Source organism: Uloborus diversus, chromosome 3 (genome assembly GCF_026930045.1).
Source record: "Uloborus diversus isolate 005 chromosome 3, Udiv.v.3.1, whole genome shotgun sequence".
Taxonomy (NCBI): domain Eukaryota; kingdom Metazoa; phylum Arthropoda; class Arachnida; order Araneae; family Uloboridae; genus Uloborus; species Uloborus diversus.
Window position 1 is genome coordinate 162040792 of NC_072733.1, and position 14298 is coordinate 162055089.

General features: G+C 34.4%; 1 protein-coding gene across 1 annotated transcript in view; it reads left to right on the forward strand.

Annotated features, from left to right (window-relative positions):
* LOC129219021 (microtubule-actin cross-linking factor 1, isoforms 1/2/3/4/5-like) overlaps positions 1 to 7600 on the forward strand; it is a 271646-nt gene extending 264046 nt beyond the window's left edge. Inside the window, 2 exon segments of the mRNA XM_054853341.1 lie at positions 4010 to 4172; positions 6263 to 7600. Of these exon segments, the coding sequence (XP_054709316.1) occupies positions 4010 to 4172; positions 6263 to 6531 (432 nt within the window). The 3' untranslated portion in view covers positions 6532 to 7600.
* Positions 7601 to 14298: the final 6698 nt, after the last annotated feature.

Below are 14298 nucleotides of genomic sequence, written 5' to 3' on the forward strand. Positions count from 1 at the left end.
AAGAAAACTCTTTCTGTTTCTCAGGAACTTATCAGCAACTGATCGAACAAAAGTATGAAGGAGAATACCTTAGGTCAGCCTTTGAATAAAGGTACAATTAGTTAACTTGACAACTTGACAGCTTAAAAGCAAATTCGTAGTCTAACAACATGTCAAAGTGTAAACAATACAGTACAGCAAAAGAAAACACGCTAACTCATTTCCGTATGTGTAACTCCTTTATCGTACATTTGCTCAACAGGTGTTCTTCTTGCTTTAGAGGTCTGTTATGCAGGAATTTCAAGTGAAGTTGAGAATTTTTCTCTCATAGTCCTTGTTTCTTTCCTTTTTTTTTTTCGTTCTTTCGAAATAAACTCTGAGTCATCTTCGAAAAAACTTTGAGTTAAAGAAAGTTAACTTTGAGATATTGAGAATAATTAGCATGGAATGAAAGACAAAGGAGTCGGGACTTGATAAAAACTTCAAGTTAGGATAATATTAGAGTTATCGAACTTCAAGTTATCGCGAATTGACTGTATTTAATTATTTTGTAGCAAGGGATATAAATGAATAATTACAAAGGCACAGAAACTATTTGGGTAAAATATATTGAATAACATTTTCTTATTAAAAATGAATGAGAAAGAAAGCTACAATTTTTGATTTTGAAAATCCCTCCCAAAAATTTTTTCTGGCTGTGCCACTGTTTCAAAGCACCTCTGCACATGTTTAAAATTTCATCCAAACTGGAGATGGTTGAGCTGAGACTACTAGGTCACTTGACATGGACTCACATTACATCTGTCATAAAATACTTTTTACTCTGTGCATCTACTTTTAATCAAATTATTTTATAGTACAGTGAAACCTGTGTAAGGTGACCACTTGCGATGCACCACTTTAGTGGTCAAGTTACAGAGGTTGAAGTATGTGATAAGATCTAATTCTGTGCCTGAAAATAGCGGTCAAATTACAAGGGTGGTCAACTTTACAGGTTTTACTGTATTTAATGAAAATTTGGCCAACCCCTGTATAATGTTTTCCTGCTTACTTTGTTTCTTGTTTCTTCTTGTCAGTCCCACAATACACATTAAATCAATGTTCTACTGTAATTGTAGTGCAAATTAGAGTGAATTGGTAGTTTTTACTTAGAGCTGAAGACCAATTCATTCCTAATTTGTATTCATTGTTGTGCATAGAACCTACATACATGCATGTATTAATTTATTTGTATGGATACATGGCTCACCTTTGACATGGTTTTCTTCTGTGTAGCATAGCCTCTGGTCTGTTATGCGTACATCAATACAGTAGGATAAGGCCGACCTATATAACGCAATTCTCTATAAATCGCACAATTTTTCAGAAGTAAACAATAGGTTTGAAGTTTAAAAAATCCCTCTGTTTTGCTTTGAAAACATAAAAATTGTTAGGCAAATTGAATTTTGAAACAGTTTTTCATCTTTTCACCTTATATCAATGCTTTTAAATAAAATTAATATTCACAGTAAACAGAAAATACCAGATGGCTCTTGAAAATGCAGCTGTTCAGTTTTACAGAGAGAATTTTTTTTTAAGTTAATTTTTAGCTTGTAAAAGCAAATCCTGAATAGAGTCATCAGCTATATTTTCCAAATTAGCAATGATATCATCAATTTCCTTCAAAGTTTGCTGTGTTGAAAACTTCACTTTTTGTTTATCACAAATAATTTTAGGCTTCAACCATCCACTGCTAGCAGAAAAAAATTCTATTTCCACAAACCATCTGCAGTTTCCTTAGATTTTTGCTGAAGCATTGGTTCACTAATAGGAATTTTCCTTGTTCTAGCATTTTTAAAGCATTCTAGTACAGTTTTATTTACATCACTAAATTTCTCCTGTTGTATTCTTTTAACAGCGCGATTTTAAAATTTTTGTTCTTGTTCAAAATTAGATCTTTTCTTTAATAATTTTGTTTATCTGTGTTCTACCACAAAATTCAGCTAACTTTCTACCCAATTTTCTCTTGATATACTCAGACAAAATTTCTAATTGCTGATGTTTAGTAAAAAAACTCGAGTTGCTGCCCTCACAGCAATCAAATTTCTAAAATAAAAATTGCAAATGTTGTTGACTAGCTGTTTTGCCTGGCATTGCACAGTCTACTTCAAAAATAAAGGTTGCATTCAGTGACCCATGTTCAGCAAAAAGAAAATTGCAAAATTTCCCAATGTGTAAAAAAAAGCAATTTTATGATTCAAAATATTTTTGTAGACCTTTTTGGATTTCTTTAAAATCCTAAAACTTAAGCCATTTTTATACATTAACCAGCATTAGGCATAATCTTTCTATGTTGAAACCAGCGTGTATTAAGAAATCAAGTTCTGAAAATGTCAGAAAAATATTTAAAGACTTGGTGGAAAAGTAATTCTAAAACTGACGTGCATCAACCTATCAGAATTTTGCCAATCTATTGTGTTCCACAATAGCTATTAAAACTAGAAAGCCCCGACAATATTTTTTTTTAAAAACGAGAAAACTAAACCGATTATTCTTTCTGAATGCATAAAAAAAGTTTTCACTGATTTTCCCACAATTAACTGTAAAGAGAGATAACCTTCACTCTTTTTCTCTTTTGACTTTTTTATGCTTGTCATTCATTACTTTCTGCACAAAATATTGTTTGCTACAAATCAGAAATTCAACTTCATTTAATTTCAATTCTGTGACCAGAAACCACAGACGATACTCCAAAAACAAAAATATGCCTCGTTTTAGAATATGAAATCAACTTAAAATGAAAAACTAGTGCTCTAATTATCCCTCAAACTTTGGGTCTAGTTCTAATTGTGCAGTTTTTTAAGGGCTTTAACATGTTGTAAAAATCAAACAAATATGACTTTTTTTTTAAAGATACAAGCAAATTTATGATTGTCTTTAAAATTGGAATAAAAATCATGGAATACTTTTTTTTTCTAAACGAAAGGTAAGTCTATATTCTCCCTGCACCCTTGACAACATGAATACAAAATTTCATGATGATCAGTTGAGTAGTTAAGGCGTGAAAACACTACAAATAAGCAAGCAAAAAAGCTCACTAACTTCTCCTTTTTCATGTTAATAAGGATCAGGGCCAGATTGAGGCATCGACTAGTGGAGCATAGACCCAGGGCACCAAATCTGTAGGTTAAGTTAATATTGGACAAATTTCATATCACAGTACAGCAAGATGTAAACATTAAATCTAGAAAAAAAAATCTCCTTAGAAATTTATTCTCTTTTGCGAATCCCAAAACCATTCCAAGTTTAGTCTATTATACTATTAAAAGTTATATCATAGATAATTTTGATATTTAATTCTTACTGTAAATGGGCTAAGTTTGACGATGTCTTACATTATAATGTTTATAATGATCGCATACTATATCACTTCCACTTTTTTGAATGTACATACGTATAATAGTAAGATAATGTACCACCAAATTTACCATGGCTGTGTTAATACAGGTGGGGCACCAAATAAGTTTCATGACCAGTGTCTTCAAAACTCATAGTCTGGCCCATTTACTGACTAAAATAGGTAATATCAGTCCTCAAAGATAACTATTACAGCCAATTGCAGAAATGTCAATAACCCCCTCCTCCCCCTAACACTACCCAAAAAAAACTTAAAACTTTGGAAACACCTGGCAGTTCTCTTCACAAAAGGCTAAATATTTTTTAAAAACAAAATAGAAGAGTATAATCACTAGTTTATTTCAAAGCCTAGACTTGAACTACCCTGTCGCTCAGAGAGGTTTGAGTAACCACTCTTAACTGTTGATTTCACACTATGCATCGGCCAAAAATTTCATTCAATGCGAAATTGGCTGCTAAACAAGGGTGGCCGGTTTGAGAGGTGTTACTGTAGAAGTTGAATGCTGTTTCAAGTATTTTCAAAATGTTGAGGAACTTGCATGTACTTTAGATTATTAATTAATTACTATTTGAATATTATTACTAAATATTATTACTGTATTTTTTTATTTTATTTTATTCTTATGCACTATAGATAAGAGAAAAGAGTGAGAGGAGTACTCCTATGCGTAAGAGTCGGTCATCAGCTGAAAACAGCAGTGATATTAGTGGACCAAGTTTTAGTGAAACTGATAGCTTCAGTAACCGCTCTGGATTATCTCGAAATACACCTTCTTCTACTCGACTTAGTCCTAGAAGTAAATATATATGCATATATTTTTGTATTTATTTAAGTTCACATTAAAGGTTTTACTACTATTTCAAAAACTATACTTTACTAACTGTGTAATACATCAATAACTATATGTAGAAGTAAAAAGCAAAAGATAATAATACAGCTTTAATATGCTTAGATTTTCAAGAAATTGCAGTCAGGTATTTTGGAATTACAAGGAATCCCTTTTGTAATGCAATAGAAGTGAGCTTATGGATGAAAAGACATCCGATAAAAATTAGATTTTTGTTGGATGTCTTTTCATCCATCAGCTCATTTCTATTGCATTGGAAAAAGGGTTCCTTGTAACCCCAAAACATGTTGCACAAAATTCCTGCTAATTTTCCTATTAGCATTGTGTTATTGTATTGTGTTGTGTGTATATAGCATTGTGTCTCTATCTTCTACATATGTGTCAATTATAATATCATGAAATGGAAAATAGATGAAATATTACTTACACAACATTACAGAGTAACTGAGCACATGTTGTCCATCCAGGCTGTCATTTGGAATTTTCCCAGCGAGGGCAAAGGGTATTTATGTAAATTATCGAATATACTTGCGTATAAGCCCTACTTTTAGGAGTAAAATCAGGAAAAAAATCGAAACCCTTGTATAAGTCGAGCCCCTACGTTCTGAAAAAATCAGGAACTTTTGCCGCTATTTTTAACTATAAACGTAATAAAATATGAGGGAAAATTAAATGTAATGCAAATTCTTGCATTAAAAAAAGTCCAATTTTTATTCTTTTGCACAAAAAGGGCAAAATAAACTTGCGATCGCGATTTTTGTAAAGGGTTCGATTTTGCTGTTACAATTTTTGTTATTTATTGCTTTTATTTTGAATTAAATATCATTAACATTATGCGCATAGCCACTTTATATCATTTTTAAAAATGAGCATTAATTCGCAATTTTGGGAATACGGAACTTTTCGCGTAGTCATCAGTTTACTGTAATCATTTAGTCTTTATTTCACAGTCAAACCGTGGAAAATGATTGCAGAATGTGTAAGTATTTACTTCTTTAGCATCTGTTTAAAAGGGTTGGACTAAAATTGAGAAAATGTTTACGTTCTTGAGTGTTTTTTTTTCCCTCCCAAGAATTGGTCATGGAAAATTTTTGGAAATTTTGCCCCACCTATGAGTTGACCCACAGGCGGATCCATGGGGGCCATGGCCCCCTCCGAGAAAATTTCAAGAATAGTTAAAATGCTCTTTTTTGAGCAAAAATGCAAAACATTTCCCTTATAATACATAGTGAGTCTAACAATAAGGAAAACAATGAGAAGGGGGCCATGACCACCCTGATAAAGTTTTAAAAAAAGTTAAAAACCTTTTTTAGAGCTAAATATAAAAAAATCCTTTTATTCCTCGAAGTCTAACAAGAATATAAAAACAATGCCAGGGAGCCATAAAACCGCACTGAGGAAGTTTCAATTTTTCAAAAATATCAAGTGTATACCAAATATTTGGGTTTATTTAGCATACTGGGCTTGTCTTGTTAGATGTGTTTACTTCCCCATGGAAGAGAGAAAAGGGATATGTGTTAGTAAGTATCCGATAAAAAGTTATACATTTAATAATCATGCATTAAGTTAAAGTTAGATTTAAGTTTTGACCAGACTTTATGCAGTGCTATGTAATTATTCCTCATTCCCTTTTCAATATGGGACCCTCCAAACCACTCCTCTTGTTAATATTACCAAAGATTGTCTACAAACCTCGTTTTGAAAAAAAACTTGTAAAATTTTCCAGGGGAGGGTCTTACACCTCTCATTTTCTTCAACATCGTTGAAGATCGGCCTGCATTTTGTTTAGCGCTTAAGTTTCAAAATGTTTCCAGGGGAGAACTCCTCTCTCCCTAACATCATTGAATGTCTTCAAGAATTACATTTCTGGAGCTTCAATTTCGAAAAATTGTTGATCCTCAAAAAATTACTCATGAATCATGGATTGCCTACATTTTCAATTTAAAGATAATTTTTTGCATCCATCCAATTCTTTTACTGGAACTTCAATGCCTTTCAAACACAAACAAATGACTGAATTGATCCTTTTTCTTTCTTAGATTTTAGTTTCAAGTCTTCTAGCAGACCATCGAGTCGTCAAAGTAGCCAGCCCTCTAGCAGAGCACCCAGTGATCTGTCTCAAGATGGCATTGATGATTTTAAGAACAAACGAAAAATTGCTGGAAATATTATGCAACAAAAAACATCTACCCCATCAACGAATGGAAAAGTTGTAAAATCTGATACTTCGAAAATTCCATTTGCTAAAAAAGGAATTAAGCAACCCTCTAACTATGATGCTTCAAAGAAAAAAGAAACACAAAAGTAGAGTGCGTTATCAGATTTGTGATAAAACTGATTCTCCACTTTTCTGTATTCGAAGTAATGCATACTTTTGTTGCTATTTCTGCTCAAATACCCCAAAAGTAGAATTATTCATCAAATTGCATTTTAAAGAGCCTTATCAAGCACTTTCACTTGCCATTGACTAGTGGTTGCGCTTAACTTGCAAATTAAAGCATGAGAAGAAAGTGCTAAATTTGTCTTCATGATTGGTTTAACAAAGGCAGCTTATATTCACTTACTTATTCGGTACTCTAAAATGCTTTCGCTAAGAAAATAATTTTATTTACATGCTAGTCTACATTTGCCAAATGTATGTATGAGGTGATGGAAAAGCAAGCTATGAGCAGACATTCCATTCCAATGTCTATGTGAATACTTTTCTTACAAATATATATATGTATATGTTAAGTTTCTTTGTTTCAGACTGAATATTTTTAGAATCTCAGTATTTTTTTCCCTTCAAATTTTGAATGATTATACATTATTTCAAATTTCTTTTGTATTTATTTACAAATCAAGTTCTAATGAATGTAATAATGATTTGATTTCTTATGCAACTTTTTGCAGCTGTGGAGCTAAAACTTCCAAGTTGTACATGTATAATGAAATGCATGTATAGCAACCCATATAAACTGCATATTAGCAGTTTAAGGACAATTTTCTTGCGCTAATATTCTTCATTAAATTTTATACTTACAAATCACTCTTTCAGAACATTTAGCGGTTATGTTATCATAAGCTTTACTGAAAATTTTGAGAAACAAAAGATAAGTGAAAGATTTTTGTGCCAATCAAAACTCTGAATAAACTTTGCATTCAGCATAACAGATTGTTGACTCTACTCTAAAGTATATTTTTATGATTGTCATGTTCATCATTCCTTCTAAGATATTTTTACTTCTGTGCAGTAAATGTGTCTATATATAAAAATGTAATAAAATGCACAATTTTTATAATTTCTGTATAGAAAGTCTAAAATAATGGATTGAATATTGTACAATCATGTCTTGCCTCTTTGCTAAAAAAAAAACAAATAAAGGTGTATATTGAAATTTTTGTTGGATTTGAAAATCTGACTATTGCAAAACAAAAATATGTCCATATTTGGTTTTTAACTGCTTTTAATATGAAAATTTTTTTAAACACCATAAAAGTTAATCAATAAGTTCTTTGTCTTATAATCCCTGCTTTTTCTGCAATTCTAGTCTAGTTCCGAAAATTTTGATTACTCTAGCGTCTACTTCCTTAAACTGTTACCAATAAGTAAAAAAAGTCCTTTTTACACCAGGGGTGCAGGCAAAATGACTATAAAAAATCAATTTCAAAAAAACAGAAGAGAGTCATGGACCCATCCTTTCCTTTCCCAAAGTAGAATTATTCAATTAATTACGCATACATTGTAAAACAATGTAGGAAGGTTACTTAAAAAATGCTTTTAAGTAATGACTCTTACTTATGACTTATTTCCCGATACACTTTAAAGTTTGGTTAAAATGTTCATTAATCAGAACATTGATCTCTTGCGTTTCTTTAAGTAATTTTCCATACATTTTTTAATATTTTACTCGAATATTTGTTTTACTCGATGTTTTGCAGTTTCTCGAACTGAAGTTAGCTGTCTCCATGGGCGCCCATATGGGGGGGCAAGTAGGGGCTTGAGCCCCCCCCCCTAGAAATGAGAACTTCCTTGCTTTTAGTACTTTTTTCTTTGTAAAAATGTAAAAATATTTCTTCTCTAGCCGTTAATGAATAAACGTGTCAAATTTTATTGTCATTAAAAATTATTAAAAATGTCAAGTTTTAACGATCTTAATCTGTACTGAAATCAAGTTCCATTTGGAAAATATCTGAGCCCCCCCCCCCCCATACAATTTTGCATATGGGCGCCCATGGCTGTATCTATTTTTATTATTTTTTTAAAAAATTTACTTTACAAAGCATTTTTCTGTTATATATATCCATTCAGTATTGCAATTCTATTTCTTTGAAGAAATACTTGCTGACCCATGTGAAACAATCGTGATTGACAGCGGTAATTCAACTGTACGGTTTTTCCGAAAAACAGTCGAAACCAGAATTATATATTTTTCTTTTTTTCTCTCTCATGCGATTAAAAAAAAGAAAAAAAAAACTTCTAAATGATGCCTTAGTTTTGTAGTTTTATGAAGTATTAAAGGAAGCAAAAAAAGGAAAAAAATGATAATGCGATTTACCTTTGAAAGATGAACGCTTTTCTTCTCTGATTTTATTGCAATAACACAACTGTGGTGTAGATTCCTGCAATGAGTTGAGATTACATTTTCTTGGAAATTTTTATCAGAATTCACCTGAGAAAAAAATAATTCAAAAATTTATTTTCCAGGAACGTCGACTTGCAAAAATTATTGCGGGGGGGGGGGGAGGGGTTGGACATCACCAGGGGTTTTTAGGGGATTATGTAGTCCCTGTGAGGTCCCCCCACCCCAAATAAAGGTCAGAATTTTGTACCTTGAAAATGCCATATTTTCTGGTGTGTATAATTTTAACAAACAAAAAGTATGTGACATGGCGTTTTCGAAGTAAAATAATCTAAAAATTGGTTTACAAATTTTCTGGTTCAACTAAACCATATCACTTGTCTTAGTAAGACATTTTTTTGTTCTATTTTATGGAGAGCCGTGTAGTGCCACAACACTTGACTTGAATGGAAGGGCACTCCCACAGACGCTGACTTAAAAACCGGGGGGACAGGGGGTCTTGCCATGGGAAATTTTCTGAATTTTTGATGAAAAATAGTGAGTTAAAGTTTTTTAATAAGCATTTTAAAGTCATATAATCAACATTAGAACCTTGGAAACTCAACAAGCCTGACACATATTTTTTGGCTTTGAAAAAAGGAAAAAAAAAATACAAGCACGCACAGTATTTTCGTAAAAATGTAATTCAATTCACGCATGTTTTTTAAGGCCGGTTGTTTTTTCATTAGTGATAACGGCTAACATATTCAAGTGTAAACGCAGTCTCTCAATGTCTAGGTCATTTTTGAAAAACTCAGTTTGATTTTTCAAAATTTGTTTCACCTCTGTTTAACAAAAGCAAGCACTCTTGTTCAACTGCAACGACCTGTGTGAATACAGTTGATATAAACCGCCCAATAATGCAAGACTGCACCATTTCACAAACCTCAACGTAAAGTGCCTTGTAGTACTCCTTTGGGATTTTGAAAGTGTGCAGTGAGCTGACTTTGTTGTTTCATACTTCTTTGGTATACGTCAATTCCGGAAGCAAAGGATCATCATTTTGTGAAGATGTTTCTTTTAAACACAATTACCAAAAGTATTCAAAACTATCACACCTCCCATTTAATATACAAATCAAACCCTCATATATTTCTTCCAGATCAGCAACACTTAGCATTGCAACGTTTCCCATAGGCGGATTTACCGGGGTGCCAGGGGGTATGACGCACCCCAGCATTTTTGGTGTAGTTTTGAAGGAAAAAAATAAAAAAATGCATTTCATCAAGACAAAGGAAGGAAGTTTAGAAAATAACTTTTTTTTTTCCTCAGCTACAACGCAATTTCATGCGCTTGAAAGCGTATCCCCCCCCCCAAATGCGTGTTTGGTGTCACCATTGCGAAAGAAGTTTAAGTTTTGCTGCGTAAGAGTATTTTTATCCATTTGAAAAAAAAAAAAAGATAAATGTTAACAAAAAAAAAACATTTCTTAAATTATTTATTATTCAGTGCTGTATGGTATAATAACTACTCTCTAATTGAGTATTTGTTGGTATGTTATTCCGATTTCTTTTACTACTGTGGAACATATTAAGTTTATGTAGAATTTTCATTTCCCTTTACTCTCATTTTTTCTACCATTTTTAAATTGAATGTTCTTTCAATTTATCATTAGATGATTTTTATAAAACTTTCAATGATGTTAGGTTTCACTGTTGGAAGTAGAACAATTTGTTCTTAAGGTATTTTAATTACTTTTCTTAAATATTTTTTATTTTCTTCTACATCTAGGATGTATATATTAAAAGAAGTATTAGATCCGTGAAAATTCTCGAGTTATGAATTTTGATGTGTGCTGAATATCTGAATCAATTTTGAGGATTTCCGAAAAATATCTGTCATAGTGTACTTGTGTGTGACCCATCTTTTTTGGATATGAGACTTCAATTTCGGTAAACTTCCAGGAGAGCGCCTCCACTGTAACGCCCAAAAAACCCCCTCTTGTTCATTAAGAGTCAAAAGTCATCTAAAACTGCGTTTCCAGAACTGCAACAGGTTCGAAAATTTAAGTGGAGCGCCCCTCTGCCTTCCCCCACTCTCGTCAAAATGATTAAAGATCGTCTTAAATTTCGTTTTCAGGGCTTCAGTCTTGAAAAAAATTTTCGGAGAGGGCTTCCGAAAATTCCTTTCCCAAACGTCACGAAGTTCGGCTACAATTGCAATTTTAGAGCTTCAATTTCAGAAAACTACCTGTCCCCTATCCATAGATAGCCTGAAATTGCAATTTTAAGACTTAAATCTCGAAAAATTTCCTAGGGAGACCTCCCAAATCTCTTCTCTACTTAACATTACTACAGATAGTTTAAAACTGTTTTTAGAGCTACAATTTTGAAAATGTTTCGGAGGGAACCCCCGAACCCGTCCACTCTTCCTTACATAACGAAAGAGTATCTAAAATTGCTTTTTTGATACATTGAATTTCGAAAAAAATACCGGGGAGGGACCACTGAATCTTTCCAATCGAAGCTACCTAACCTTTCCAATTATCGTCTAAAACTTTTTACAACTACAATTTTAAAAAATTTCCCTCCGGACACCCCTATCTGAATGAATATTATACACAGTCCAGTCACATTAATGTGACCATCTGTCAAAAGCCAGAATAGCCACCTTTCGCAGAGCGGACTGCTGCGAGACGTGCAGGAAGAGAGTCACTTAGGTCCCTGAAGGTGTTCCCTGGGATGTTGAGCCATGCCGACTCTAATGCCGTGGCCAGCTGCGCTAGATTACGCGGTTGAGGATCCATGGCGCGAACAACTCGATCGAGATGGTCCCACAGATGCTCGATTGGGTTTAAGCCAGGTGAGTTTGCTGGCCAAGGGAGGACGGTAAACTCATCCTGGTGCTCTTCGAACCACGCACGTACACTGGTAGCTGTATGGCACCTCGCATTGTCCTGCTGGAAGATGCCATCATTCTGAGGAAAATCAATGCGCATGTAGGGGTGGACATGTTCCGCAAGGACAGATGCGTACTTGTATTGATCCATCGTGCCTTCCACAATGATCAGTGAACCCAGAGAAGGCCAGGAAAACATTCCCCAGACCATAATGCTCTCGCCTCCAGCTTGGACCGTTCCAGCAATGGTTGCAGGGTGGTTCCTTTCAGAGATTTCACGCCTTATACGCCAACATCCATCTGTCCGATAGAGAATAAAACGCGATTCACCGGAAAACGCTACCTGTCGCCACTCAGTGGACGTCCAGCTGCTGTACTGGCGTGCAAATTCTAGCCTTCGTCTTCGATGAACAGCAGTCAGCATAGGTGCACGAACCAGGCGTCTGCTTCGGATGCCCAGACGCAGCAATGTTCGCTGAATAGTAGTTTAGGAGACACTTTTGGTAGCCCCTTGGTTCCTTTTGGTGGTCAGTTGCTCAACGGTAGCCTGTCTATCTGCCCGAACGCATCTCCGCAACCGTCGTTCGCCTCTGTCATCTATGGCCCGTGGTGCACCACATTTGCCACATCGCTGATTTTGGACAGTCCCATTTTGCCATACACGGTACACTTCTGCCACGGCGGCACGCGAACAGTTCACAAACTCAGCCGTTTCGGAAATGCTTCCACCCTTGGCCCGAAAGCCAATGATCATGCCCTTTTGGACGTCGGATAAATCGCTTCGTTTTTGCATTACGCCAACGATTGAAATGTTTTCCGAAGCCCTCACACACCCTTTATATACGCTCAACTGCACTGTGCTGCCACCTGCCTTCTGTGATTGGTTATTTAACTCTGACGTGGAAAGTACGTGGTGGTCACATTTTGAATGTTTTCAATGTGGATAAAACACTTTTTGAATGAAAAAGATAGTAACTTAAATTGCTACGATTACATTTTTTAATGGAATAAAACTAATTAATGACATAATAAAACTGATTGTTATAAAATAAAGCTAGAAATTTATATGGGAAAAAAATTGTCCTGCATAATCCTCATCCAAACAATCGCACACTACTTCCTCCGTTTCATCATTGCGTGCAGGTAAATTATAAATAATGTCTTTGTACCAATTAAAATCAGGTTGATTTTGCCACTCTTCGCCATACATTAAGTTTAAAAGTTTGTCTACATCTCTTTTCTTTTCAACTGATATTCCATATGGCTAAGAGGAAGAGATTGTAAGACAACACAACATGTGCATCTATTATTTCTTCCATCCCTAAAATACACCTAATAATAAAAATTTAGGTAAAAGCACACTAAGCTCTAAAATAAACAAACAAACCAACATAGCACCAAGCAAACAATAACATAAACTCTGAAACACTAGACACATTGGGAAATAGCTGGGTCACGTGATCAGTAAGAACAGCTCTGATTGGTTGACTGGAGGAATCACTGTTTGACTGGAAACTGGCTCTGGAGGAAACACTTTTTGAATGAAACCTGAATTTTATAAATAGGTTTATAATGGGAAAAAATATGTTTTGGTTGAAAACAATAGCATATTTTTGTACCATTTAATGTTGAGTTCAAAGAAAAATCACTAACTTTTTTTTTCATTTTTGGAGAAAATACTGTTTGAATGTTTGCTCTTCATTTAGCTTGAATTTTTATTTTAAACGCATATTTTGCCACGTTCCCGACATTTTCTCGAAATACTCAAAATTTCCCAGTTAAGCCAGTAAAACCAGTTAAATAATTTATTCATAAATAACGTTTCGTATTTCAGCTTAAAAAACAACAACAAAGAACAAAGAATTAGGGGGCGCGAAACAGATTTTAAATCTCTAGCACTTTGCATATCGCTAATAAAATATTATAAGTTTTCCATATGTTAGCGTTAGCGCTTGCAAGCTTTGAGAATGATTCTTGGGGGCTTCGACTGGTTTGCCCCTGCCACACCTCCACTCCTAACCAATCACGACGATTCAATCAGACACCAAAATGGTAAGTCCGTGTCACCACGACTCCTGCTGCGTGGGCAGCAGTTTCGCTGCCCCTTGGAAAAATATATCTTCACCCAATAGCAGTTTTATTAGAAGGTTAACAGCAGGGGGGGGGGGAATAATTTACACTGTTATAACCAGGGGATCCAGACGAGTGAAAATATTCCCTCTAAGGTGAAAGCTTAGTGCCTGAAGGTGCAATGCAAGTTAGAAAATAGAGCAGAGGAGCCGAAACAGCATGCAATCACAAAAAGACTCATTGCGCGTGCGCTTTTGCCTTAGACATACATTCAACCACTCAATATGGCGGACAAATGATGATTGCGTTTTTTGCGTACACAATTGCGTACACAATTTTTCTTGGATTAATTATCCGAAATTACAAGTAAGTACAGCTTTTGATCACTTTGTAGCTTTTAGGGCTTTCAAACATAGCTAAGTGGTTAAAAGTGCATTTATTGCTTTTCAGTTACCGTTACTGTCTTTTAGTTTCCGTTAACCGTTACTATCGTGAAATTTCCATTATTCAAAACGCTGCTAAAAATATCTGTCATTATTTTTTTGAGTACTCGATAAGCAGCTTTT